The sequence below is a fragment of the Mastacembelus armatus genome, chromosome 24 (genome assembly GCF_900324485.2).
Source record: "Mastacembelus armatus chromosome 24, fMasArm1.2, whole genome shotgun sequence".
NCBI classification, from domain to species: domain Eukaryota; kingdom Metazoa; phylum Chordata; class Actinopteri; order Synbranchiformes; family Mastacembelidae; genus Mastacembelus; species Mastacembelus armatus.
In genome coordinates, this window is record NC_046656.1 from 6,440,782 (window position 1) to 6,468,341 (window position 27,560).

Sequence of the window (27,560 nt, forward strand, 5' to 3'; positions counted from 1 at the left end):
GGTGGATATGTTGGTTTGTTTATTTAGATCTTTGAATAATACTAAAATTTAAAAATACATTGTTAGAAGTGTAAATTCTACATTTAAATTTAATTGCAGTAGCAAAATGTATTTAAAGTATAAAAATAGAATAACTCACTACACAACCATGGCTTTCAGTGTTGTTATTAAACATTGTTCTACTGTAGTATTAGCAGTTAATGCTATTGTTAAAGTATCACCATGTAATAATTGTAGATGTATTGTAGATGTATTTTCTGTATTGCAATTATAGTGAATTGCACTGGCTTATTACAGGCTTTTAAAATCTAAGATGTATGGGAATAAAAGTATAACATAAATTAAATACTCAATTTCAAATACCCTGAAATTGTTCATATGTGCAATATAATAATAATGAAGGATCCTCAGGATGTGGTTGAAGCCAGGTGACTCAATGAGAGAGAGCCATACAGAGCTGTCAGATGACACAGCCATCTGCTGTGTGACCTCCTGAAGGAGATTGCTTGATTTGGTAGTCAAATACCCATGGAAAGCTGAAAGTCTCGGTGCATACGCTGACCAGTCCATGCAAATGGCCTTTTGATACAAAGCTGGAGCACAACCCCAGGGCACCCCCTGCCCCCAACTACCCCTTCCAAACATACACACCATGCTGAACACACACACCTGACCTTGTCCAAGCCTAGCCTAGTCCATCCTTTTCTTGCAACTAGTGCTCACTCTAATTCTGATGTGCACCTAGTAACTATGGAGCTCAGTCAGATGGTGGTTTGTTAGTTGCACCAAAGTTGACAGATGAATTATTGATTTCTGTACGGTGTGTTAAGTGTAAAGCCAAGGTAAGTGATTTTTAATTATTCATTTACTTTTTGAAAAAGATGGGCTCTGTACACAGGAACTGTATTATAGACATTTTTCTCTCTACTATTAAGGAAATAGCATAAGAAGCATCTCAAAACAAATAAAAACATGTGTCTGGTTTGATATTTGATGTCTTAAATTAACAACCAGCCCTTTACTTTACCTACAAATTCACCTTCATTAAGCCTAGACTGATCATCTCAACCCAGAAACCTTCAGCCTGATAAAGTCAAAAATAATCTTTTAATATTTGGTGTGAAATGTACACACTAATCCTGCAACAATATAATACACTTGTTAATAAGACCTTTTCTACAGGCCAAAGAATAGAGAGCTCTGTTTCTTGGAATCATCAAGGTGGACTGCATGGAGATTCCCCTGACTTACTGCTGACTTCAAAGATTTAAAGTAAGTCAGTGTTTGACTTACTTTAATTGGGAAAATGGTTCTGAACAATATTGCACTAGGGAAGTGTGACGAAAACTTACAGAAACAATTTTCATGCTTTGGGTTCACAGTTTAAATGAATGAATGAATGTTTTTCAGAAACATGCAAAGTTAATATATGTTGATCTTGGAACTTGTTAAACTGGTTGTGTGTGTGCCCATAGTTGTATTGTACCTCTATGTACGGTACATGATGTATAACCACAGTGCAACCTTGGTTAAAAGCCATGTCCTCTGCAAGAAAATGAGGTGGGCAGAGATAGTACCACAGATGCTTGGTCATATTGGGTGCATGGTGCCGGTGATGTGGACAGGGGCGAGGAGCGCACTGTTACAAAAGCAGTGAAAACCAACAACTCCTTGTTTGTATTCAGACTTTAAATGCAAAGTGATGCAAACAAGCTTGCATACAAGCTTTCCATACTTTGGAAAGAAAAACACAAACATGTCATAAATGTCAGAATCACAGTTAAAAATAGACTTGATGATGTTGACAGAGCAAACAAAAACAAGTCAAATAAAAGCTCATGACAGAAAGACTAGTGTATTTAAAATGTAATGCCTTTGAACAGACAGGGACATACTGCAAAGTTTAAACTGTTTAATCTATATTTGACATATATGGTTTACATAAGGCCTTACTCTTATTAAAATTATGAATACAATCAGGTCTATGCAAAATTGTAATTTTCTGAGTGTTATATTTATCATCAAACAGTTCATACTTAGAAATATGACCTTCTGTTATAAAACCAAAACTGATAAGCAGACACTGACATCACTGAGTTTCTGAAGGGACATTTTGAAGCTAGAAGATTAATACTGAATATTAATTCATCAGGTGGCCCAAAACACTACTTGTGATATAGTTCTGTGTTTGCTGACTGAGCTGCCTGTAATACAGTCGCTATAACAACTTTACAAGGTGCTAAGTCAAGGTTCTGTTTAAGTTTAAACCTTATAACCCATCATTGAACTACTAATTAGAGAGCATACTTTTACACACTGGAGAATTTGTAAATCCTATTAAAATATAAAATGTTTGCTTAAGTCCATGTATATGTGTACATTTATAGACATATAAATACGTGCATGTATTTTTACTCTCCTCATTCCATAATTGATGCTACTATTAAGTTATCTTTTATTCCCCTCTAGATTAACAATGTGTTCCAGGCTTTTTGTGTTTCTGGTTGGAGCCGTGTACCTCTACTATGTGGTAAACCTTTTTCTCTGTCTTTGCTGTAGTTTTGGACAAGACTACATCCAAGTGAATCTTGTTTATATTCTACTTTAATTATTGCTCCTTTATGATCTATTGTTTATTTCACTGACTAAAAACTTACTTAGACTCAATTTCATTTTGTATGTATATCTATATTTATCATAAGTCTAAATTACAAGCAAAAAGACTAATTTTGTTGTTTGCTTCTTCCTGCCATTGCAGCAGGACCTTGCGGCAGGTGAGTTCCTTCATTAAAGCACCTCAAAACCTCCCCAAATTAGGGCCAGGATTAAAGGCCTGGTCGCACCAGAAGGGGATTCGCTCGTGGGGGAAAAAATAATTGGCAAATTTAAATTGCATGACCAACAATCAACTGCTCTTGTATGCTATAAATTTCATTTCAATTCAGTGAGTTTGCTAAACATACACACACATAAATAAAAAAAAATCCTCATGTTGTTGTAGAGGATATCTATGTTGCTGAGCTGATGGTGGAGAGTAATGTCACACTGGACGCACAGACCATCCTGACAATTCTGAAAACAACAGATAACTTTCAAGTGATCGATTCCACTGGAGTATCCCACATGGTGACACTCCTACCAAATGAATTGCAACTAGTAGCAGGTATGTTACAGGAGCACAGTTTTCTTTCTGTGGTTAAAGTATGACAGGGTAACTGGTCTCACAAAACTGAGGGACAAATTCAGTAAATAACAAAGCAACTGATTTTCATAAAAAAAAACTGCTATATAGAAGTACTGGTACTTAAGAGATTAAAAAAAAGTTTTCTGGGGCTTTGAGGAATTCACATACTGTGAGTGTGTGTGTGTGTGTGTGTCTGTGTGTGCATGTGATTCTTTCTAGAGTGTCTTCTTGTTGGAGATGATACCATTTGCAGCTGCAGTGAGGGGTACACTTGGAGCAATGAAGTGTGCTACACTTATGGTTGTTGCAGTCAAACTGCTTGCACAAAAAATGTGTCCTACATTGCACCACTCTGCATTGCCAAAATCAATGGTAACAGTGATGCATGCAAAAATGTAATTTTTTTACACTAGTAATATAATCTGAAAGTGCTTCTGCAGTGATTTAGAGTTAGATTTTATTCTTGTTTTTTACTTTTTTTCCAATATGGACAAATGTTGCAATTTATGTCAGAGCTGAAACTAATGATAATGGTGATGCATGTTTGTTCAACACAGTTAAAATCTTTGGATCAGTTATACTGCAATCAGGACTATGGAGTAGTGCCCAAACCATCATGGTACATTTCACTCTCATCATAAAGTTATATTTATACACAGTAGATGTAGATGTAGTAGATGCTTGTAGATGTTTGCCACTCTAATAACTCAAATATGAACAATTGAATGCTTTTTCTTTTCACAGCTTACAAATGCATTTAAAAACCTGAATGGCTTCCAGTACCTGAACTTAACTGGTCAAAGGTAACAATATGGATTTATTAATTTCTTTTTTAAAAGGGAGCAAAACTGTATTGTCCTTAAATGCCCAGTCTGGTCAAATCCTGTACAACAAAAACAAAGAGAGAGGTCTCATTTATCCCTTAATTAAATATTAAATATCAAAAAGACACACTATAAAGTTCCTGGCCATTTTCACAATCAATCAGAACATGCAGCTCACTGTGGCACCATTCATCCTCTGTTCTGACACACAGTCTGACCTTGCTATACTTAGAGCTGTTAGTAAGGTTACAAATAAACCTATATGACTGCATATTGTTACATGGCCTATAAGGAGAGACAATAAGCTTTGTGTACATTGATCATGCATTACTTCCAAAATGCAGCACTAACAAATAAGGTGTTCAACGCCAACATTATGAAGATATGGTTAGGAGGAACGTTTTGTGACTTAGCATACACATTTGTTTAAAAGGCTTGAGGATAAAAACTTGAGGATAAAATTAAATATTTTCACTGTTCAAATGAAGTGAGATAAATAATACAAATATAGATTTTCCATATCATGAACCAAATTGAAACTTTCTGTATCATTAACCAGTTATTTTTCATTTATCCTTGCTGAATCTTGAAGGCTAGGCAATACGATTGCTGACTTTGAAGTACATGTCGCTGTCAAATTTGAGACTTACAGACTTCAAATCGTAGTGGATAACATACAGGTACTTCTTGCAGCAGTGATGCTGGTCAACACTGAAGGTCAGTCAAAGCATGTTTCTGTTTATTGTTATTTTATTTAGATCATGGTGATTGTAATTATTACAGTAGCTGCTGAAATGCATGCTCTTATCAACTCATAACTAGTAAGTAGTACTCATTATTTTTGGTTCTTATTTTTCAAAATAAAAGTCAATGATTTTGCAAAAAGACTTGTTTTAGGCGTAAACTGCAGTGAAGAGCATCTTCTAAATATGAGTTGTTGATATAGCATATACCATATTATATATATTATACCATATTTGTGACAATCAGTTTAAAGCAAGCAGCTTCAGTGTTTTATTAGTAGCACAGGGTATTAGTACAATCCAAAAATGATAAGTCACACACACATTTTAACACACTCAATCCCCAGTTGCTTAAAGAACACACTGTACTGTAGCACCAGGTTACTGTAAAGCTACGTATAAAAGCAGCAGCTCAGTGATAAAATTTCTAACACATCAGCAACAGCCTTATTTTGGAAGAATAGCTTGCTCATTATATCATTATTATATGTTCTGTTTTGGGCAGCATGGTGGATGAGTGGTTAGCACTGTTGCCTCACAGCAAGAAGATCCTGGGTTTGCAACCCGGCCTTTCTGTGTGGAGTTTGCATGTTCTCCCTGTGCTTGTGTGGGTTTTCTCCAGGTACTCTGGTTTCCTCCCACAGTCCAAAAACATGTATGTCAGGTTGATTGGTGACTCTAAATTGCCCATAGGAGTGAGTGTGAGTGTGTGAGGTTGTTTGTCTCTATGTGGCCCTGTGATGGACTGGTGACCTGTCCAGGGTGTACCCCTGCCTTCCACCCAAAGAGAGCTGGGATAGGCTCCAGCAGATCCCCGTGACCCTGGTTAAAGGAATAAGTGGGTATAGATGATGGATGGATGTTCTGTTTTGGAGCAGACAGACAGAACACACAGCTGCCTACAAATGTTTGGCCACTTTGGATGGAGTTCTTTTAAATGCATGTCTGCACTTAACATCCACCTGCACTGTTGTCCCAGCAAAGCCTTCCCTGTGTGAAGGTCTTGCACAAAGCCAACTAGAGAAATACTGTTGAATCAGTATAATTAATACTGATGTTTTATCTATTATTGATAGGATGTCATTTCACTACATCGTTTTTCATTGCCATTATCAGGGGTGCAAACGAACATGAATAAATCTGATGTTTGATTTTATTTAGAGTCAGTGTCTAACCCAAATCATATACATGTATTTATTTAATTTATATTCAAATAGTTGAATCCTTATTTACATATTTTAAAATATAAATATGTTAGATTCTTGTTCATTTTTCACGTTAATCTTTCACAAAGATTTTACAGAACATTCCACAGAATTAACTATAAGGATCCTTTTTAAAAAGATTTTACAATATAGCAGACATACCATGTGGTCAGTATTTATTTCTGATTGGTTATTCTTTACTGTGATTAGCTGAGAATTGCTTTGTTGTAATAAATGAATGTTGTAATTAAATGGGCCTTAGACACAACCAAGAACTTTCTTACTCTTTAGTTCTTGCTATACTGTAGAACACTCATGTTTAATCCGTGAATGTTTAATAAATAAATATAAGGCTGTAATGGTTTACTTCCTTGGGAAATTTACTTTCATAAATGTGTTCTGGCTAACCACAGCAGATTTTTTTACTGTATTCTTATCACCATCTTCACACAGGAATGGTCACCATTGACTCCCCAAATATGACCATGTGCTACCAGTCCAGCCCACAAATGAAATGCACTTTTGAGGAGGCAACGGACAGCAGTGGCTGGAATCTAACCAGCAAAACTGTGCGCTATGAGCTCAACAATGGCATTGTGGTCCAACTGGACACTAACTGTGCCACCCCAGAATACAATTCTTGTATTGCAATAACACTCAATCAGGTGGCAGGCATGTGGGAAGGTAATTACAGATGTTTCAAATTACAAAGATTACTTAAAAAATGTTGAATTTAAAAAATGTACGTACTTCGGGCATATTGTGTCTGGAAAGGGAAAACTTTCTATGTGTCTTTCATGAGTCTTTGCCTCACAGCAAGAAGGTTCCTGGTTTAAAACACAGCAGGGGCCTTTCTGTGTGGAATCTGCATGTTCTCCCTGTGCTTGTGTGGGTTTTCTCCAGGTACTCTGGTTTCCTCCCACAGTCCAAAAACATGTATGTCAGGTTGATTGGTGACTCTAAATTGCCCATAGGAGTGAGTGTGAGTGTGTGAGGTTGTTTGTCTCTATGTGGCCCTATGATGGACTGGGGACCTGTCCAGGGTGTACCCCTGCCTTTCACCCAAAGAGAGCTGGGATAGGCTCCAGCTGATCCCTGTGACCCTGGTTAGGAATAAGCGGGTATAGATAATGGATGGATGAATGATGTCATTATCTCAGGGTTTCACATACTTTTTCCAATAACTTGTTTAAATAGACTGTTTGTTCATAATTGTAACTTTGATTAAGATCTGACCATCTTGCAACAAATTAATATACAAACGTAAATGGAGCATTTGTAACATGTAATGTCTGTAATGTTCCCTGCAGGAATATATGAGTGTGGATTCACTAAAGGATCAGTCAGGCACACAGCCAACGCACAACTGCATGTGGCACTCCTACCTGATGTGATCCAGATGAACTTCTATCCTCTCACTGCAGACTGTACGCAAACAGGTGGTAATGTGATTGAAATCAGCGCCACCATAGAAAATAGCCAAGAGAGCTATGACGTTTGGTGGACCTACAGGAATGAGAAAAACAATGTACTTAACACATGTAAGACAAACCAAAAGGATCTTTCAAAATTCTCTGTCCTCTCTGTTCCTTCTGTTAGCTGCACCACAAATCGCACTACTTTGCAATGCAAATTTAAGTACACAGGATTCCTGAAAAATGCATGTAGAATCTACAACCACAAACCTGAAACTAATATTCGTCTTTCTTTCTTTCTTACTTACAGCTATTAATGATATCCTGGTCTATAATTTCAAAGTTACTCTCAATTGTGATTATACCAGCGAAGCCCAATATGTTACCGTCACTTTTAAAAACTCAGTAGGTCAAGAAAAAAGTGCACAAGTGGACATACCAGTAATTTATGGTACCTGATTCTTTTTTTTTTCATTGTTAAATTGAATCTAACCTACTTGAAATTCATATAATGTTGAGTATATTATGATATTCTCACTATCAGAAATGTATTACTTTGTTTAGAATCTCTTTGGATTGTCTTCTTTTGTATTAACTAATCATTCCCTACGTTTTACTTCAAGTGGGCAAACCATTTTGCAAAGAGGAGCAGATAGATGAAGAATTTTGGCCAAACGCCCCAGATGGAAACACAGTGATTAACCAAACATGTCCACTGGGGAGGACTGGCTTTAGTACACGCACTTGTAAAGGCAGTGCCTGGCTGCCTGTGTACTCTGAGTGCATTAGCCAAGAAATGAAGAAAATTTTAAATGACGCAGAGGTGGGTGTGCTGATAGCACTGTATTATGTGGCTTTATTTAACATTGTTGTCAAAAATGTTAAATGTCAAGAGGCGCTAGAAAGTGGATAAATGTACACCCTTTAGACACTCAAATAAAATGGCAGAGGATAAATATAATACAATATAAAGTAAATAGGAGTGATGTTGCTTTAGCTCATGATAGAGAAATGTATTTTATTTTATTGATCAGTGTGAGTCTCTATATCTTAAAATCACTCAAATCAAAATCGAACCTTATAATTTCCAAAATTACAGCTGTTTAGATACTGTTAACATTTTGTGTGAGCATGTCATTTATGTATCTCAGTTGACTGATATATGAAAACACCGTCTCTTTTGTTTCTAGGCCTTTTTGACAGGGCTAGGGTCTACCGAGGAGATGGCAATGCAAATATTTGAAGGACTTGAGAACAGCTCTACATCTGCTTCCAGTAACACCACAGCTGATGTTATTTCTTTCATCAAAATTCTAGATGTGATGGCCACTGCATCAAACTATGTTGTCTTAAAAGAGGACCTCCTTCCTGTAAGTCCCTGCTGATTATTTTTATTGTCATAAATATGGAGTTTTGAGGTCAGAAATTTTCTTTAGTAGGATCAATGGGCTCCTTGGTGTTTCTAAAGTTTTTAACCACGTCACTTGGGCTTCCTCAGTGACTGGAGCTGCTCACTTGTCATGGAGATGCTTTAGTTTTTGTCACATGACCTCAGTATCACATTTGATTGAATCATGAGTGATTAGGTTGAGAAACTGTACTAAACACTTCCAGTCACACACAAAAAAAGAATTTAGACAACTTTGGTTTGTGTTTAAAGCAACTCAGGATACCACACAGGCCAATATCTTAATTTAGATTAATCCATTGGTTACAATACAAGACATCAATTATGAGGGCCCTCCAATATCTGGAGAAAACCCCAACCCAATCATGGCAGACACCTGCAGCTTGACGGCTATGACCTGTAAAGACGAAAACTGGATATGATAGATAGTAGAAACACAGCATTAGTAAAAACACCAGGCCCTGGACAAGAGCATAAACTAGGATGGAGTTCAGCTACAGTCTTAGTGTGCTGTTAGCTGCAAAATGTGTCTTTGCTTTTTAGGTTTGGCTTTAATCCTACTAAGGCTTTAATCCTACTGTGTTATTTTTCTAGAGGTGATTCTTAGCCTTGACATGAGCCTGAAACTGGTACTGGATTTAGGGTGCTACCTTGGGTGGGGAATTGGAATTCTTCCAAAGTACACCAGAATATTCTACACTTTGTGGTTAGGTTTGTTAATGGATAGCCCCTGAGAAGCTAAGCGAAATGCATCTCAGCACTGTTTTATTTTTTAATTGTTTCAGAGTTTGATTAATGGAGCAAGCAATATTTTGAACAAGACCTGGGATGATGTCAACAATACTATTATCCAGAACATGTCAGCAAACTACCTTCAATCTGTGGAGAGTCTGGTGAAGAATGTCAAGGTCAACAGGAGCAGTGGAGTCAACAGTACAAATTTAGCACTCAAAATTAGTCATGACTGTAATGTGTCTGTGTTTGGCATTAACGTCAATCTGAACAGGACCAATGGATTAATAAAATCTCTTGGTGTGAAAAACTTAATGACTAGATTAGGAAACAACCTCGGCAGTACCTATGAGCCTACCAGCCTTTTATTATCAGCCACACTGGAGGACAACAATGATTCACGTTTAGAAATTAGACTGGATTTCCCTAAGGAGGAGTCGAACGGCACTAAACCTTTCTGCGTGTTCTGGAACATCACAAAGAGGAGCTGGTCAAATGAAGGATGCGTTGTCAAAAGAAGCAATAATGAAAGCACAGTGTGTGAGTGCAACCACTTGACGTCATTCTCTGTCCTCATGGCTAAGGGTGAAATAAATCTATTTGGTGACACCCTTGATAAAATTACCAACGTCGGCCTGGGTGTGTCCATCTGCTCTTTGCTCATCTTCCTCATCATTGAGTCTTTAGTGTGGTCGGCTGTGGTCAAGACCAATCTTTCTCATTTCCGTCACACAGCTATGGTGAACATCGCAGTTTTTCTTCTGCTTGCTGACATTTGTTTTTTGGCTTCCTCCTCTCCTGATGTTCTCTCTAGCAGCTGGTGCCTGACTTTGACCATATGCAAACACCTGTTTTTCTTGGTCATGTTTGGCTGGATGCTGTGTCTGAGCGTCATGCTTGTCCACCAGCTGATCTTTGTCTTCAGTCCACTGAGAAAAAGAGTCTTCATGTTCCTGTCTAGCATTGTAGGTTATGTTTGTCCAATCGTGATAGTGGGATGCAGCTTTATATATTACAAATACACCAACAAGCCCTACCATAGTGAGAAAACATGTTGGCTAGTATACGAAAGACTCTTGGAGGGCTCCATACATGCTTTCCTCCTCCCCTTGGGAACAATTATTTTGACAAATCTCTTTTCCATGGTGGTTGTCATTCTTACTCTGGTAAAGACATCTGTTCCAGACAGCAGCAAGGCAGATGACAAAGACACAGCCAAAGGCATCCTTAAAGTGGTGGTTGTTCTGACACCTGTCTTTGGAGTGACGTGGATTATTGGATTCTTTCAGCTCATGCTGTCACAGAACAATCCCATGTTTGGTTTTGTTTGCTTCAGTTTCACCATCCTCAACTCTTTCCAGGTAATTTGAAAGCAACCTACACACTAAACGTAATGTTAATATTACGTCCAATACAATTATTTTATCACACTGTGATATATGAGAAAAAAGTTGTGTAAACTTGTGTGTAGTTTGCTAAACTTTCTCAGCTGATATCAATATCTGATTGGATATTTTACTGACAACATGAAGAATTTATAATTCATAAACCAGTGACAATACCCATATGGGCACTGTGTATTTCTCATAGAATAGTTCCCAAGTATTGACCCCTTTCTTTTTTGCACACTTCATTGTGTTGTATATTTGATTTTAAATGTGTATAATTGCTGCTTCTACCTGTTAATGTACACTCAGTAACCCAGGATAACAATGTGAAAACATGTTTTTAGAAAGTTTTGCAATTTTTTGTAAGATGGATGGATGGATGAATAGACAAATATGAATATTATTAAATGATAACTCATTACCCCAAACTCTACACCCCATTAATAGTTATAGTTCAACTTGCCCTGTGTGATCATCAGCATCCTCTGGTAGAACAAAAAACACATATTCTTTCTTTTACAGGGCCTTTTCATTTTGCTAACAGGATGTTTTGCAGAACAGAAGGTATGTCCGTCATTTTATCAATGGCCAGATATCCATAATGCTCTATCAATATTAATATGTTTATTGATTTATTGTTTAACAGCTTTATGGTTGTAAGCAGAGAAATGTTTTGAAACAGCTAAAATGGTTGAATCAAGTAAAGTTATATACCAAGACAACAACACTGTGTTAGTAGGAATTATTTCTAATGTAATGCTTAGGCAAAGGAATGATACCTAAAGGTCTCATAAAATAATAAATGCATCATTGTCCGGAAGTGTTGCACCCAATTATATTGTTCAGTATTAGCTATTTGCCCAATATATGAAGCACTCTATTTGTGTTACTATCAACAGGTTCGAGAGGAACTGTTCAAGATTATAATGGTAAGTTTACCAGTTGTTCTATTCCAAATTACACCATTAAATGATGGACATGTTGATCACAATATTTTTTTCCTTCAGTCAAAATCAAAAGGAAAGAGTTCCAGCGTGACGAATGTGACTACAGTCCCATATACAAAAGACAAATGAAGACTGAGGTCAGCCCTATATTGTCATTTATAGTGAGTTTGCTGCATCTTGGATAATGAAAGTTTCACTAAGCCTTAATTTTGAGGCCTGTTAATGCTCCTGTTCTGCAAAGCTGACTGCTAAAATCCTCACAGTGACAATGATAACATGTTGAGGTATACCAGATATAATGTGTTTCATGTTTACCATTTTAGTGTTTCAGCATAAAAACATTTGCAAATTAGCAGTAAATACAATAGGCAGTTGAGGCTGATGATACTAGATTGAAAGTTAAAGGGAGAACTTCAACCAGATTTCTAAACTATATGTGGAAAAGTTATACTAATGACCATAATATTTTGTGACAGAAACTGTAACTGGAAGTATCCAAATATGAAAACTGTTTCCGTTTTCTCAACACCACATTCTTACCACATGCCAATGGTGGCACACATATTAAATGTTATGCTTTGTGATTGGATATGCTCCATGGGATTTTTATGTACATAGGCTTTTAATGTCAACAGTTTCTAGCATTTAACGATTTTTGCACTAATGCGTTAAAAAGGAGAAGTTTATGTTGGTCTGTTAAAAGGTAATGAATCAGTTTTCAGTCATGCAATAACAAACTGTTGTTTGTGAGTTTTGTGAATCCAGTTTATAAATGTTTCAAATGTTTCTACATTTCAGACTGTGGAGCCAGAAACAACAGTTCAAGAGACAACCATTCGAATGCAGTTGCATACAGCTCCTCTCGTAACCTACAACAGAACATGTCTTAGAATTTGGTATGTGATAGTTTATTGTCCCTTCACAATTACAAAGGTGTAGGTAGTTGCTCTAAAACCAGGGTGGTAACTAAAGCATATTCTTTAGAACACTGATCTTTTTATTTACTGTTTTATGATTAATTACTATAATATACAGTATATAGCTGCACATCAGTAGTAGCAGAAGTTGTGTTTTACACATTAAATTAAATCCAAATTTACAAAGTACTTTGTGAATTTAGTTATTGCATACATCTGATACCAGTGCCCATGTATATTGTAGCTTTAAACTTAACTGGATGTCAGATTTTAAGTGCTGAGTGTACATAGAACAAATAGATATTTTTATTAATGTGTCTAGTATGGTTTGGTCATTTTATTTAAAAGCACACTGTAAATTCACACAATTTGTCATTTGAACTATTACCTGTATAGTGTGTGCATAACAAAATGTATCTCAAAATATGTCATGAAATAAAGACAAAGAATATAAAGTCTTTCGCTGGTCTTCTCATAATGCCTGATTGACATATTTAATCCAAACTTACATTTTTATAAAATCAATTTATTATTGTATCAGCTGTACTTTCCTCTATTAAAAACAGTAGTTAATGGGGCTCATTGTGATTTTGGTTGTTATCCTTCTACTGTTACTGTCCAGAGGTTTTCATAAGCCTTGTATTCATCTGCATTTTGCAAGGATTTTGAAAGCCTTATGAGCCTTACAGTCATCACTGTTTACAGAAAAAACAGCAATTTTGTGTCAATGTTCCAGATTTGGCCCATCTGGTGGATAAAAGTGAACGAATATTTCTTTCCAGTATTGGCACTATTACTGCACCTGAATGAATGCAGAGAACACAATCTTCACAATCAGTCTTCTAAAATCGGTTAGACTGAGCTCTCCTGATAACGGTCAAGATGGCCAGTGTCAAAACTATGGTCCCGGCTGCACCACCGATCAGAGCTCCCAGAATGCCTCTGTCTATGTTCAGTTCCTCACATCTTTTACCAGAGTAGTAGGTAGTCTGGGTTGTTGCACATCTGGAAGGCAGCAGACACATGAGTTAATGTGATGTTGCAGCAACAGAGAAACATTTGTAAGGAATTGCTTAGCTTAGCATAAAGACTTAAAGCTGAGGAAAACAGCTAGCCAGACTTTCTATAAAGCAAACAATAGGCTACTCTAAAGCTCACGAATTAACTCCTTAGTTTATTCACTTGGTTTTCTAAAAACTGCTAAATTCCAGCGTTCTAACTTTAAAATATGGTCATTTCATAATATGGTCATACAAACACACATACTGTAAAAACACACACCTGCAGGAGGCTTTCCCTTCACTTTCCACACACGCACCTCCATTAAAACATGGATTAGGAAGACAGGGGCCGGCAGAACGTGGTTCTCTGACTTTTGGAACCTCCACTTTCATTTCCACCTCACTGATTGGCTTTTCATCCACAACAGCATGACTTGGTGTGGTCGGTTTGACAGGTACCTCAGTCTTGATCAGATGGGTCAAATCTAACAAGACAGTATGTAAATAAAAAAAAAAATCTGAATATACAAGAGAAAACTGAGACAGCGTTGGTGATTTTTTTTTTGTTTTGTTTTTGTTTTTTCACAAAAATCAAAAATCATCCAGAGACAAAAACTTACAATGAATTTTGATAACTCACTGTGATATTAGTATATCACGAACCTGGGGTGTATATTATTTTCACAATAGCAAAAATGTAAAATTAATTAAACAGATTTTTACTGGCAGAATTTAGGGAGTATTTTTAATGTAGAAAGTTAGAGGTACACCTTCCATTCAGCTGGGGCAGACCAACCAGTAGTCTGATATAAGAACAGTATATTCTCACCATTAAAATCAGCAGTAATGATGAGGTCATTGTTCTTCAGGAAGCTCCTTCTGTATAGATGCTTGTGAGAAAGAAATGTGCTCCAGCCAAAGTCTTTACCACGGTAGCACTGGCAGCTGGCATCCCACGTCGCTCCTGATGTGGCTGTTGGTTTGTTCCAACGGGTGTCAGTGTCTGAGGCAGAAAATTATCAAGAAAACACATCTTCCATGATTCATTGTTTACTGCAACAGATGCGTTTAATGCTACACAGTGTGATTCAGAAAGGTACACATTGCGTTTCATGATAACACAATAATGCTAATATTTTGAATTTAAAAACTGATAGTATGTTTGCATTTGATTTCTTTATGACGTTAGCACCTTGGAAAGTAGTTAATGAGATGTTTTAGCAAATGTCTTGGAAGTGCAATATTCACTCTCCTTGAAGCCCTGTTTTCATCTGTGTTTACCAGGTAGTCATCTACAGACCTTTCCTTACAAAATAAATAATGTCATTTTTCAGTTTTTCATATTTCATTCATCTCCATTACACAAGGGTGGAACAGAAATCTCAAAACCTATGCAAATAACATGCCATTAAATCTACAACCAGATGAAACTGGAACACTTTCTGAAGCCACTATGTGCGCCTAGTATTAAGCTTTTTTGTAATTTATGTGAACCAACCATTTTATCTTCCGCTTAAACATCCTGTTTCTTAAGTTCCTGTACCTGTGGTGAAGCTTCTTGTAGAAGACATCCTCAGTTTAACATCAGGGTCCTGGTCCATGGCAACAATGGTCGCCTGCCTGTTTTGGGCAGGCCACTGCATCACTGCATCATTTTCCCCACTGCAGAGGTGTAAGCCCACACCAATATAATCTGGGTAAGCATCTTCTTTCCCATTCGGGTAAACACTGACACCAAACGAGTAGCCCTCTGAGTTGATGAAGCACTTGCTTGTAACTGAACTGCCAACAGGAGTGGAGGCAAGGAGGCCGGTGAAGTTGTGGATTTGCCAAACAGCTTTGGGGCAAATGGTCTCAGTAAGAGTTATGTCATCGATTAAGATGCCGCCCGAGGAGCTGGATGATCCTCTGATGCCTTGGAAGAAATACCGGAACTTCTTTGTCACCTTGAGAGTCACATGAGCTATTTTCCAGGCATCGTTTCCATCACCTGAGAGACAAAAAGCAGATGATTTAGTGCACAGTACTGCAGTGTGCAACAACTGTTAGCAAATCATAAGCTCACCACTCAATCTGCAAATCATTAAAGCACAGACGTATGTAAGAGGAGAACTAGATTTAGGTGTGACAGGATAGAACTATGAGCATAACAGATGATTTGAAAGTGTTAGGGTAATTCTATAACTCCATTTGGCCAAGAATTATATGTTATTGAAGATAAAAGATGCTCTTGCTCACTTTTATCAATCTAAATCCCTCTCCAGGAATCTGAACTGGAAATAACCCAATCAGACCAATCCTTACTTCTCTTGTCAAAATAAGAGCTAGAATAGTGGCATTTTTAACCACCAGAAACAGTGGCATTATATGTCTGTGATGTATAAAAAATCAAAATTCCAGTTGGTTACCAAATTATCTATGATGGAGTTGGCATATAAAGGACAATACCAGTGATGGTGTGGATTTTCCTGACACTGCGTATGGCCCCTGTTCCATCATCAGTCCTGATCCATATCACCAGTTTGTCCCCAGCTGCTCCTGTCATCTTGTAGAAAAACTGCAGGCACTGTTCACCTCTGTTGGGGTAGAGGATGCGTGACTCCAATAAGGCACTGCTGCCGACTACCCCGGAAGATGTGTCAAATTTCATGAAGTACCCAGAATCTGAAAAGAGAAGCAATGATTGTTACAAATTTTGTTTTTGTGCATTTTTCATGAAGAACATTTGTCAGTGTAGGAAAAGTCTAGGAATAGCTCTCACGAGTAATTTAAATCCTGCTAATGGTACTGTGACACATACAGTCGTGAAAAAGAAGGTACATCCTTTTCACACACTGCTTCTGCATTCTGGCTTAGTTTTTATTAAATAGATAATGATAATCATGTATTGTTGGTCATCTGATGTTGTATTTACCTAATTTAAGACCTTGTATGTCCCAATGTGTAAAACTATTGTCATATGACTCTTGTCATAATTTAATTGACTGCAGGATGATTTCCTTTAGGTATTAATTGATATATATATTTGATTTTATCGCTGTTTATAATTTAGAAAAGAGAATTTGCTCTTGACCTCTGCAGCGCCCTTCCAGGGTGTGATCAGCATCAGCTGGACTGCTCAATGTCTGTACCCAGTCTGCATTGTCTTCCTCGTTCTGGATCATTCCACAGATGTTGATCAGCTCAAATGAGCACTGGTCCAGGAGAGTGTGTGTGTTGGCTGCAAAAAGGCAGATATCCATCATCAAGCAATCAATCAATCAATCAATCAATCAATTTTTACGAAAATTGATTGCACTTTTGTGAAGATTATAACATGATTAAAGCAAGGCCTCTTTAAACTTTGCCTGCTGAGTGTGCATGTGTACCAAATTAATTCAAACTAAATTATTCCTGTAACTGTCCAGTGTGAAAAGTGGTATTTTATATACAGCTGGGTCATGCAATAAATGCAAATGTTTAGATTATGACTAGTTTAAATTGAAGAAACACTTTCTACATCTATGATAACAGCTACTGTTCGATTTCTAAAGACACTGATGCATGTGTCTGCAGCTCATTTGGAGAATGAATTTTTTAACCGATGACCTATTAGGTGTGAACTCATCACAGAAAGCCATAGGAGCAGTGATGCTTACCTTTCCAGGACATATCAGATAATGCTAATGCTAATGACATCATTATTTGTCATTGCCACAATTTATATTTCAGAAGTTCTTTACATTGTATGTTGGGTTATGGAGCTGTCAGATATTTGTTAAAATGCAGGTGCATGGTGATCACAAGCAGCAGATATCTATCTACACACAGTGAGAGCCACTTCCAGTGTAGACAGAAAGTTAAAAGAATCAGATAAAATAAACAAATGAGGTCAGTCAAGTTGATCCTGAGCAACATTAGCATTTATTTGCATTTGTTTTTTTAGCCGCATGTTGAATGTTAGTCCAACATTCACTGAGAGACACTCACCACAGTTGTACATGCGGTTGAGCCTGGTGATGTCTACAGCACTGAAGTCTAGTCGCTGGCCAATAATCTCATTAAAGTATGGTATGGTGGTGGTGATTGTGGGAATGCTGTCATTCTTGTTGAAAGACAGTGGCCTGTAGTGCATGACGGACTCATAATCATATGGTGTGTTCAGATCAGTGATGAAATCATCCTCATACTTATTGAAATTGTGTTCCATCCCTGTAAAGAGAGAATGGCATTGTACAGTGATAGTATATTAACTTTTCATATAGGAGGTTTTAATTATTTCACATATTAATTATACAGCAGAATACTTGGATTAATGACCAAATTCTGGCATAACAAACTACATTCCCATCAACCATTACTTGTTTGTTCCTGCTGAACACCAACTTGCTACTGGAAGCAGGTTAGCATGCTGACATTAGTGGAAGAAAATCCAAGAATATTTCAAGTCAGTTCATTTGAAATTATGTTCTTATATGAAACACTCAAAGTTGAACAGGGCTCTGCTGGGGGATATTTTTACTTATGTCAGCTGTTTTTAAAATCTTGCCTCCAGAGGAAGCGAAATTCAACCATTTTCACCTACCTTCTTCAATCTCATCCCACCAGATCTTAACATAGTCATCTCTGTCTGAACGAGACTGTTCATGATAAAAGCCCAGAGCGTGGAGGAGTTCATGCTGCACAATGGCTTTAGTGTCACATCTGGCCCCAATGGACACATTCTGGCCCTTTTTATCATCTCCAACATATGACCAGCAACTGAATGGAGAAGGTGAACAACTTAACAATCAAATTTAACAAGCAACCCTGAGAGCTATTATTATGTGATGACCTTTAATTATCATTTCATCACATCAGCAGTTCCTAATCTTTGATTGTTAATCCCTCAGGTTGGATGACTTGACAGCATGGCCTATAAAGTTGTGCAACAGCTGATGTTATTACAGAAATCACCCAGAGAGCTTGCTGAAGGAGATGTAGCTGGTCTCTCCCTCATAGGGCTTGAAGTCCACACAGGATCTCAGACGGTACTCCTCAAACGCCTGGAGGATCACACCTTTAGCATTCAGTTCTAAAGTAATAGAAATTAATTTGACAGTCAGTATATTTTACCTATCTAAATTGTCTTGGTAGAAATGTATTTTAATGTGCGAAGAGTACCTAAGGAGTCTGTTAAAATATAAGGGATGGGAAACTTCCACCTCCTCGTTTCATCGAGGATTGCATTTCTCCTGGGCTACAAGACAAATTGAAAACATTGAGAAATGTATCCTTTTTTGTTGTTAACAAGTGCTTCACAGATATATACTTACATTCCCAGCAATGTCTCCCTCAAACAGGTGATTTAAGCCTAAAATTTAAAAAATACATTTTTTTAAATAGTTGTTTAGAACATCATGCAGCAAAACATTTGATCAGAGTGCATATCAGCAATAGACAGTTTATACAGTATACCTCTGTTGATCTCAGGTATGTCATCCCTCAGTTCACCAGCGTCTGCATTATCACCTGTAAGTTAAATATTGTTGAAGCTATGAAGTAAAAAACAAAAAGACTGTTTTTATATGCATATGATCAATCAGTCCATTTAAAAGCAACCAACCAGAAAGTGCCGGAACAGCTTGCACCTAACAAACAAGAAGACGCTTTTTATAATATCAGTTTAAAAGTACATTTACATTTTAGAAAGCTTAAAACTAAAACTTTTACTGTACCTTCAAAACCACAAAGGTGCCAATTAGCAGAGCAAGCATCCTCAAACTGTCTCTGGGGCCCATATTGTTATTCTGAGAGAAATGTGTTCCTCTGGTGCCAGTGTAAACATACCCACGAAGACAGCAACCAAAGAGGGACTTTGATCAGGATTACAGTGTTTAATGAGTAACAAACATTTCACACATGTCCTTGCTGGATGTTATTTGATTGATGTATTGTTAGCAGGTCTGTCACTTCCAGGTAATGACAGCCATAAACTATCGATAGGCAACAGAGCAAATGGTAATTATGTTGTTCATGGGTTTGATCTCTGACTGTGACTGTCAGGTCTTTACAAAGCAGTCCTGCATGCTCCTTGTGACAACTCTTCTCTGGCTTAAGGTTAATTCAATTAAACTGAGAAGCTTTCAAGATGTGTGTGTTTGACTTGTGATTGAAGTTATAAGCAAAGAGCAAAACACCAGACAATTAAGAAAATGCTGACAGTTCAATTTGTTATGCCATGACACCTCTACAACCTGATAAGGTGTTAGATAAGCGCTAATTGCATTACCTTTATCTTATAAATATATGTAGCAAATGTCTGCGCAGCTGATTTAGTTGATATTAAAGGAGCATTTTAGCAATTTATTGTTATACTGCTGTAAAGTTGAAGGAATTATGAGAGACAATGGTCAAATTTGAAGCAGTGGAGAAATATGTCATGACATGTCATTTTGGCCCCTAGCTTGGGTTGGTCTCCAAGAAAACCAGAACAATAAAGGTTGACTAATCAAGTACTTATTTTAACCTTAACCATGAGTATAGCCTTGTCAGTTCTTAAGTTGTTTTTCAGCTGTGATTTTTTAAGAGTTTGTCTGTGGTGTATCTCCTGCTGCCATATGGGCAGGAGAAAACACATCTATGTGTCATGTGCAAGAGCAGGCACAAACGACTTAATGTATTTGGTGACCTGCTGTTAAAAAACATGGAGCCTCCAAACACCAGGCTGAGACAACCACGTTGATGTCACCAGATGTTTGTTTTAAAATGAGACTAAATTTCCCAAAGCCACAGAAGACACAGGCTGTCAGGCTTTACACAGATTGAGTAATTAATAGGTGTGGGAAATATTACCTAAAATTTTCATGTTTTAAAATCCTGATTTACAGACTCTAACAACTGGATTCTTGTATGTTATCTAGAGGCTATGATGATGGTTGATGAAACAATAATTTAGTAGTTACTAGTTTTGCATGAAGCATTTCAAGTATTTAACTAAAAAACAATATTTTATTCAACAACAGACCTTTTAACAAAACCTCTGACCCACCGTCTAATCAGGACAAGAAATAGCTCAGGAGCAGATCATCTGCCTTCTTTTCTGTTCAAGAATAGGTTTTAAAATGACATTTAATTCATCAACACCAAGATAAAAATCATTCAGAATACTTTTGAAACATATTGCTCTTTTTGTTACAAATGAAAAACCAATGGAAGTGGAATGGTCACTCATATTTTCATAAATTCAGCACAGAACAAAACAAACATAAACCCAGCTTGTACTTTTTAAAAAGATTTAATTCAGAATCACATTTCAATGGGAAAAAACATTGAAACTTGTTATACACTGCCTCTATTTTACCATGCTGATTGTATACCCAATACAGTGTAGGCCTAACTTTACATTTTGTATTATATTGTGTGTATAATTGTTTCATTGTGACATATAATCCATCCTTTCTTCATCTTTATAGACTTGTCTTCTCACCCAGCTGTACACCTATTTATTTTACATGGAAAAAGAACTTTTAAATGTTTATGAGGACATACACTGCACAGTATAATATCCCGGGGTGAAGCAAAAAAGCAACTAATGTTACTCTACCTCCATGAGGTAGAGCTGATATAAAGCCTGGACAACCTTATTCCTTTGGTGTAGCAGGAACTTCTGTTTTGATCAGTGTTGTTATATCTGTGGACAAAGAAATCACTAGTTGTCCAATCTGTTTCTTCCCAGTGCAACACACAAAACATTTTACAGGAAATAATACAGTGCATTTTCCTGTACACTTTTCATGCACTAACCTTCAAAATCAACGAATATAATGAGGTCATCATTCTTGAGGTAATTTCGCCGTCTGAGGTCAAAGTGCTTGATAAAATTCCTCCAGCCCCATGATTCACCTCTGTAGCAATCACAGGATGGGTCATACTTTCCCACCTTAGAGGGATTGTCCCAAAACAACTTTCCATCTGATGCTGTAAGAAACAGAAAGATTATTTGAAAGACACTGTAGTTATCAAAGACCAGCCTGTGATTTTGTTTTTAATTTATGCTTTGGAAAGTTTGTAGCATTTATTTGTTTATAAGGGGTCAAAACTACCAAAGTTTCATTGTGGCACTGTAGTCATATATTTTTATATTTACTGCCCGGCTCTTGTGGAGTGCTTACTTGTCATCATATCAGTAGTCAGACTGCGGGCAGAGGACATTCTCAGTTTTATGTCTGTGTCTTGGTCCATCACCACCAAGGTGGCCTGCCTGTTCACCGCGGGCCACTGCATCACCATATCATTCTCCCCACTGGCTAAGTGAAAGTAGAGCCCAATGTAGTTTCCTGTGTAATCTGTATAGCTTGACAAAGGCATGATGCGGACACCATAGCCGTAGCCCTCAGGGCTGTAAAAACGAGGGCTGTCAATAACTGTATTGGTGTCAGCTGTTTCCATGATCTTGGAGAAGTTCTGGATCCTCCACACAGCATTGGGGCAGCGGGTCTCAGTGAGGCTGATGTCATCGATGTAGATGCCACCGGCAGACGCAGAGGGGTCACCACGCACAGCTTGGAAAGCATAGCGAAATTTCACTCCTACCTCCACTGGGATGTGGGCAATCTTCCATGTGTGGTCAGAGTCCGCTGAGTAACAGTTACAGGGACAAGATGATAAATGTAATTCTTTGTGACAGTATTACAGTACTCATTTATAAAGTAATAAGATTCTGCTTAATGTTAGTTCCTGGTATAGTATTTACTGTAAAGGAACAGCTTTGCATTGCTCCACTGTTCCAAGCCTGGATGTGAATGAAGTTCGGCACTATATACTGTAGCCAGTTAATAAATGAAAAAAAATTATTTGAATGTCACTGGATAACTATTGAGCAGCTAAACCAATATTCAAATAAATATTTGCCTTGATGCAAAGCTGTGGATTCATACATTCACCATAAAGTGCTAAGGCTATTACTGTGTTCTCTAAATACCATAAAGGGTGTGTATTTTCTGCATTCTACGAATGGTGCCTGTGCCATCGTCCATCTTAACCCAGATCACCAGCCGGTCTTTGGGGCTTCCAGTCATCTTGTAGAAGAACTGCAGACACTGGAGCTTCCTTTTGGGGTAGAGGGTTCGGGATTCTAGTAGAGCAGAGTCCTGAGGCTTCCCAGTCATTGTGCTGAAGTGCATGAAGTACCCTGCATCTAGAAAATCAGACAGAATAGAACAAGCTGGTACAGTATGTGACTTCACGTGTACTGTTTTTTTCATGCTGTCTGGAATGACTATCAACAGTAATTGGAAGTTAAAAAAAAGAACGTTATGCAGTTCTGACCTCTGAATTTTCCTACAAGTGTGTGATCCTCTGCACTAACGCTGCTCTTGACATGGACCCAGTCAGCATCATCAGAGGAGGGCTGGATCATCCCACAGATGCTGGCATGCTCAAAGCCACACTGGTCCAGGAGGGTGAGAGGGCCAGCTGGGGTGAAAGAGTGAAAAGATTTGAAGAGTTGTCTAAAAGGTTTTGGCCCATCCTTAACCTGAATTCTACTTCTAGAAAACTCTGACAATTTCTTTCTAATACTATTATGATCTATCGATTGTAAACTTTTAAGAGACTTAGAAACAGGTCATAATGTCAGCATGGGAAATTCAGTGTCTTATCATTTACATACAGCAGTTGTACATCCGGTTGAGCCTGAGGGTATCCATCTCGCTGAAGTCAAGGTACTGGCCAATGATGTTGTAGAACTCTGGGATTTTAGTGGTGATGGTAGGGATTGATTCATTCTTATTGAAGGAGAAGGGCCTGTAGTGCATGATGGACTCATAGTCGTACGCCGTGTTTTGATCAGTTATATAGTCATCATTGTATTTGTTGAAGTTGTGTTCAAGTCCTGCAGGAAATTCCATGTTTTTTAATTATTCCCATCTGTAAAATGGCTTAAAAGGAGTTGACTCTGCTGTAGATTTTCATTTTTAAGTCTGAACAAAGTAGGTAACATTAAATATATTCTTAACATTGTTCCCCAAAACAAACATTGTTTTTGCAGAACATGAATCACAAATGAAAGAAAATAATGGACTGTGAAGTTCCTAGACATCATACCTGGAGTAACCTGATCTAACCAGATGTCTACATAGTCATCCCTGTCTGTGCGTGACTGTTCATGGTAAAATCCCAGGGCATGGAGGAGCTCATGCTCAATCACTGCTTTGTGGTCACAGCCTGGCCCTAAAGACAGAATCTGACCATTCTGCTGGTCACCAACACTGGAGAAGCACCTATGACAAATCAAATGAAATACATAAAAATATTAGGGGATACCCAAGTGCATTTGTATTGCACATCTATAAAGTCATGAGCAACTGCCTTAAAAAATAATTAGACTGAAGCAGCAGAGGCCAACTTAAACTCAAATTTAAGTCTAGCACATTAGCAAAAATGCCTTGGCTCCTACATTTCCCATGATCTAACTAATACTGTCAGCCTGAGAACTGCCCACACCTTTCAAACTCTATGGTCTGTAACACTTGTTCTTAAAAATGTATTCTCATTGTAAAACTCATTGTTCTCAACTATAGAGTGCATAGGTTGCAAATACAGCAACAGGTTAGGAAAGTAAGAGCCATACCCTCCTCTCTTTTCAAACTTGATATAGGTCTTCTCTCCTTCATAAGGCTTGAAGTCAATACAAGACTTCAGCCGATACATTTCAAAAGCCTGGTGGACGCAGCCTTTGGCATTCAGGTCTGAAGAGTATGAGAAACAGAAAAGTGTGCAATAAGCCACCACAGCAATCTCACACTGAATTATTACTCCTATCATTTTTTCCTAAATGTCAAGTATTTCAATGTCAAGCTACTGAATCTCACCAGTCTAATCAATATTAAGAATTTCAGTATTTAAAGGTTAAAACCTAGAAGATTTTTTATTTAAATTTTAGGTGGGTGCAACAGCTAAAAGTTAAAACTACTGATTCTGACATGACTGTTGTTATAAGTCAAGTGAAGGTAAAGGGGTCAGTCACTTTAATGTTTGCAGTGATCCAGTTTAACCACTAGACTGGTTTAACCATTGAACTGCACTTTATAAAAACTCACCTAAATCATCACCCAGAATGTAAGGGATTGGAAATTTCCATCTGTATCTTTTGTCAATCAGAGCGTTCCTTCCTTCCTGTTACATAAAATACGTGTTTAGAAAGTAATGTTTTGTGGCCATAAACCTTATCAAGACTAATAAACATAAATTAAAATACACTGTAGACACCCATCTTGTTATCAGAAATAGATGTGAAAATAAAAAGGATCTACTGTCCCATCAACCAAGTATGTGACCGAATATAGCAACAGAATATGCCAATAAAACAAGCAAGTACTGATTAGCATTTGTTAAAATGCCTCAAAAAAAATATTTTTTAAAAATCCATCAAAATTCAACTCACTGGAACTAAAATATCCCCTTCAAACAGGCTGGCATCTGAACCTTCAGCACAGGTACAAACAACACATTTAGTTTTAATGTTACTGTCAATAATAAACCTATATTTTACCCATTATTTCAGAAATATAGCATTATTGTATTGATTTGTTGGTTATGGGCCACAGTGAAATATTGCAGCTCACCCAGGTTTAGGATGGGGTTTTCATCCTCTTCATTCTCATATACCTCTGTAAACAGAAACACATGGCTGAGTGGTTTCACATTACTAACAATGATTTTTTTATGAACTTATATCTTTTACATACCATGTACCAGAGGAGAAAGTGGTATCTGCAAAAACCAAAGAGTCTGTAAGTCAATATACTGATAATATCAAGATAAAGATCCCTTTAAACAATACAACAAATACTTACAGCATATGAAGTTGCCAGAGCCACTAACAGTAACAACCCTCTACCCATCATCATGCTGGATGTTGCAAATGAAATGTGGCTGTTTTTGATTTAAATGTGCGCATTGACTAAAAGACCTTTGGCCTTTCATTAGGTTTATGCTAGTCTGAAGGACTTTGACTCAGAATTGTTGCTGATTGATGGGTGTTTGTACACGTGCAGCAGCACCTTTCTGCACAACACGTGTCTGTTATCTGGCAGAACTTTCCTCCCTCCTCCGTGATAATGTGTTCAAAGGAATCTTTTAAATAGGTGGTATGGTGCTGCAGCTTCACACTGACCTTCAGATGTTAAACATTGTGTTAAACATCTCCCCATGTTGGCTTTTGTTTTCTCCAGGTGTTTAATTTTCTCAGACATTAATAATGTAGTAAAACTGGAGACAAATTTTAAACTGCTGGACTTCAATATAATTACAGATTTTGTTGTCAAGAGTCAAGTGAAGGCCAAGGCATCAATTTAGTTTTTCCAATGATCCATTTAACCACTAGATGGCCACAAATACCAAGTCCTTTTTCTGGAAACCCTGTACAGGAGACTTTAAGGTATAGGCTACACATATGCACACAAATGCAAACAGCTAAGGAAAATGCTAATCATAGGCTGACTATGTTTAGCATTTATTTGACCAAGGGAATTCATATTTAAGATATCTGCAGTTGGACTGGAGACCTGTCCAGGGTGTACCCCTGCCTTTCACCCAAAGAGAGCTGGGATAGGCTCCAGCAGATCCCTGTGAACATCTGCTGTATAATACTTACACGTCCTTGTACATGTCCTCCTCTTCACATGTAATGTTACAACTGTTCTGCTATTCTAGATTCATTTCAGCATAAATTTGTGCAGAAACAGACTATGGAGGTCCTCCATGATTTACACCAAACCAAAAACCGCCAGATAAAACATCACTCAGCTAACCAGCTGGAAATGCTTGCTGAGCACAGGATGTATGTCCTATCTGTCAAGAGGTGCTGCTGACAAAAAACAGCCCATGTTTTATTGTGTGTTTGACTCTGGTCAGGCTGTGGCCACACTCATGCAGGAAGGTGTGAGCAGAGCTCCAGAAGCTGTTCAGGGAAGAGATGTCAGACATCCCACCTCTCTGTAGGATTCTCCCACATGTTCATAGTAGCTCCCTGAAATTAGATACAATATGTAGGAAATAGTGCGAGCAACCGAGAGAGACACATAGTGACATAAGCTGCGTCTCATTTCAGAGGCTGCGTAATGAGACGCAGCTATAGTAAGTTTGGGATTGCATCAGAATGAGCATCCTCTGATGACTGGTCTCATATGCACTAATATGTGGCTAAATGTTCTATTCAATTTGTTTCCTTAATCAAAAGAGTCATAGAACGTTGGGAGACACGGGGGAGGGGGCAGCAGTCTACATCCCTGAAATGAGTTTTTGACTGGTGGAATGTCTGAGATTCAATTCAGTTCAATTCAATTCAATTTTATTTGTATAGCACCAAGTCACGATACAAATCATCTCAAGGCACTTTACAAAAACTAAAACTAAAACTAAAAACCCAACAATTCCCTTATGAGCAAGCACTTGGCGACAGTGGAGAGGAAAAAACTCCCTTTAACGGAAGAAAAAACCTCCAGCAGAACCAGGCTCAGTTTGGGCGGCCATCTGCCTCGACCGGTTGGGGTGAGTGGATAGAGCAGAGAGAAAAGAACAGCAACAATAAACAACAAATAGACACTGCAGGTTGGTGGGACCAGTAACTGCACATCAGTGATATACAGCTCCAGGACCAGGGACACCTGCAGAAGGTACAGAGAGAGAGAGAGAGAGAGAGAGGGAGGGAGAGAGCACAAACTAGGGGAGAGAGAGAGCACAAGGTTAGTAACATTCAATGGTGGAATATACATGAGGTGGGAGAGAAGAGGGGGGGGGGAGCTCAGTGCACCGATGGTCCTCGGGCAGTCTAG

The 27,560-nt window shown here is 37.8% G+C and overlaps 3 protein-coding genes across 5 annotated transcripts; 1 reads left to right on the plus strand and 2 right to left on the minus strand.

The window, feature by feature from the left end:
* The first annotated feature begins 3,526 nt into the window (after nt 1–3,526).
* Nucleotides 3,527–12,727, plus strand: adgrf3b (adhesion G protein-coupled receptor F3b). Its single transcript, XM_026319022.1, has 14 exons — nt 3,527–3,556; nt 3,742–3,803; nt 3,929–3,987; nt 4,601–4,725; nt 6,410–6,640; nt 7,267–7,497; nt 7,682–7,822; nt 7,995–8,194; nt 8,562–8,741; nt 9,565–10,872; nt 11,422–11,463; nt 11,799–11,828; nt 11,907–12,007; nt 12,645–12,727. The coding sequence occupies exons 2-13, from the start codon at nt 3,801–3,803 to the stop codon at nt 11,973–11,975; spliced, it is 2,619 nt and encodes an 872-aa protein (XP_026174807.1). The 5' UTR covers nt 3,527–3,556; nt 3,742–3,800; the 3' UTR covers nt 11,976–12,007; nt 12,645–12,727.
* A 68-nt stretch (nt 12,728–12,795) lies between these two features.
* Nucleotides 12,796–19,566, minus strand: mep1a.2 (meprin A, alpha (PABA peptide hydrolase), tandem duplicate 2). 2 transcript variants are annotated; one of them, XM_026318587.1, is made up of 14 exons: nt 19,461–19,566; nt 19,349–19,373; nt 19,201–19,254; nt 19,059–19,096; nt 18,907–18,982; nt 18,700–18,817; nt 18,329–18,504; nt 17,734–17,955; nt 16,838–16,984; nt 16,213–16,428; nt 15,308–15,754; nt 14,594–14,767; nt 14,082–14,249; nt 12,796–13,768 (listed from the first exon to the last, which is right to left on the minus strand). In XM_026318587.1, exons 1-14 carry the CDS (start codon nt 19,521–19,523, stop codon nt 13,716–13,718), a joined length of 1,977 nt encoding a protein of 658 aa, XP_026174372.1. In that variant the 5' UTR covers nt 19,524–19,566; the 3' UTR covers nt 12,796–13,715. The 2 variants fall into 2 exon arrangements, with proteins under 2 accessions (XP_026174372.1, XP_026174371.1); XM_026318586.1 differs by having other exon boundaries at nt 14,045–14,249.
* A 1,608-nt stretch (nt 19,567–21,174) lies between these two features.
* Nucleotides 21,175–25,654, minus strand: mep1a.1 (meprin A, alpha (PABA peptide hydrolase), tandem duplicate 1). Of its 2 annotated transcripts, XM_026318768.1 has the most exons (14): nt 25,581–25,654; nt 25,473–25,497; nt 25,350–25,394; nt 25,169–25,209; nt 24,825–24,900; nt 24,356–24,473; nt 23,830–24,005; nt 23,396–23,617; nt 23,053–23,199; nt 22,706–22,921; nt 21,897–22,361; nt 21,529–21,702; nt 21,329–21,415; nt 21,175–21,223 (listed from the first exon to the last, which is right to left on the minus strand). In XM_026318768.1, exons 1-13 carry the CDS (start codon nt 25,632–25,634, stop codon nt 21,366–21,368), a joined length of 1,809 nt encoding a protein of 602 aa, XP_026174553.1. In that variant the 5' UTR covers nt 25,635–25,654; the 3' UTR covers nt 21,175–21,223; nt 21,329–21,365. The 2 variants fall into 2 exon arrangements, with proteins under 2 accessions (XP_026174553.1, XP_026174551.1); XM_026318766.1 differs by having other exon boundaries at nt 21,178–21,415.
* Between the last annotated feature and the right edge of the window lie 1,906 nt (nt 25,655–27,560).

Coding starts and splice junctions, on each gene's coding strand:
- adgrf3b (XM_026319022.1), top strand. Junction 4,726..6,409: donor GATGCTGGTCAACACTGAAG/GTCAGTCAAAGC, acceptor ATCTTCACACAG/GAATGGTCACCATTGACTCC. Junction 11,829..11,906: donor AACTGTTCAAGATTATAATG/GTAAGTTTACCA, acceptor TTTTTCCTTCAG/TCAAAATCAAAAGGAAAGAG.
- mep1a.2 (XM_026318586.1), bottom strand. CDS start 19,523: ATGGGCCCCAGAGACAGTTTGAGGATGCTTGCTCTGCTAATTGGCACC. Junction 18,983..19,058: donor AGGGAGACATTGCTGGGAAT/GTAAGTATATAT, acceptor TTTGTCTTGTAG/CCCAGGAGAAATGCAATCCT. Junction 14,768..15,307: donor TACAAGAAGCTTCACCACAG/GTACAGGAACTT, acceptor TTTCTGCCTCAG/ACACTGACACCCGTTGGAAC.
- mep1a.1 (XM_026318768.1), bottom strand. CDS start 25,634: ATGATGATGGGTAGAGGGTTGTTACTGTTAGTGGCTCTGGCAACTTCA. Junction 24,474..24,824: donor CATTCTGGGTGATGATTTAG/GTGAGTTTTTAT, acceptor CATACTCTTCAG/ACCTGAATGCCAAAGGCTGC. Junction 24,006..24,355: donor AAGTTTGAAAAGAGAGGAGG/GTATGGCTCTTA, acceptor GATTTGTCATAG/GTGCTTCTCCAGTGTTGGTG.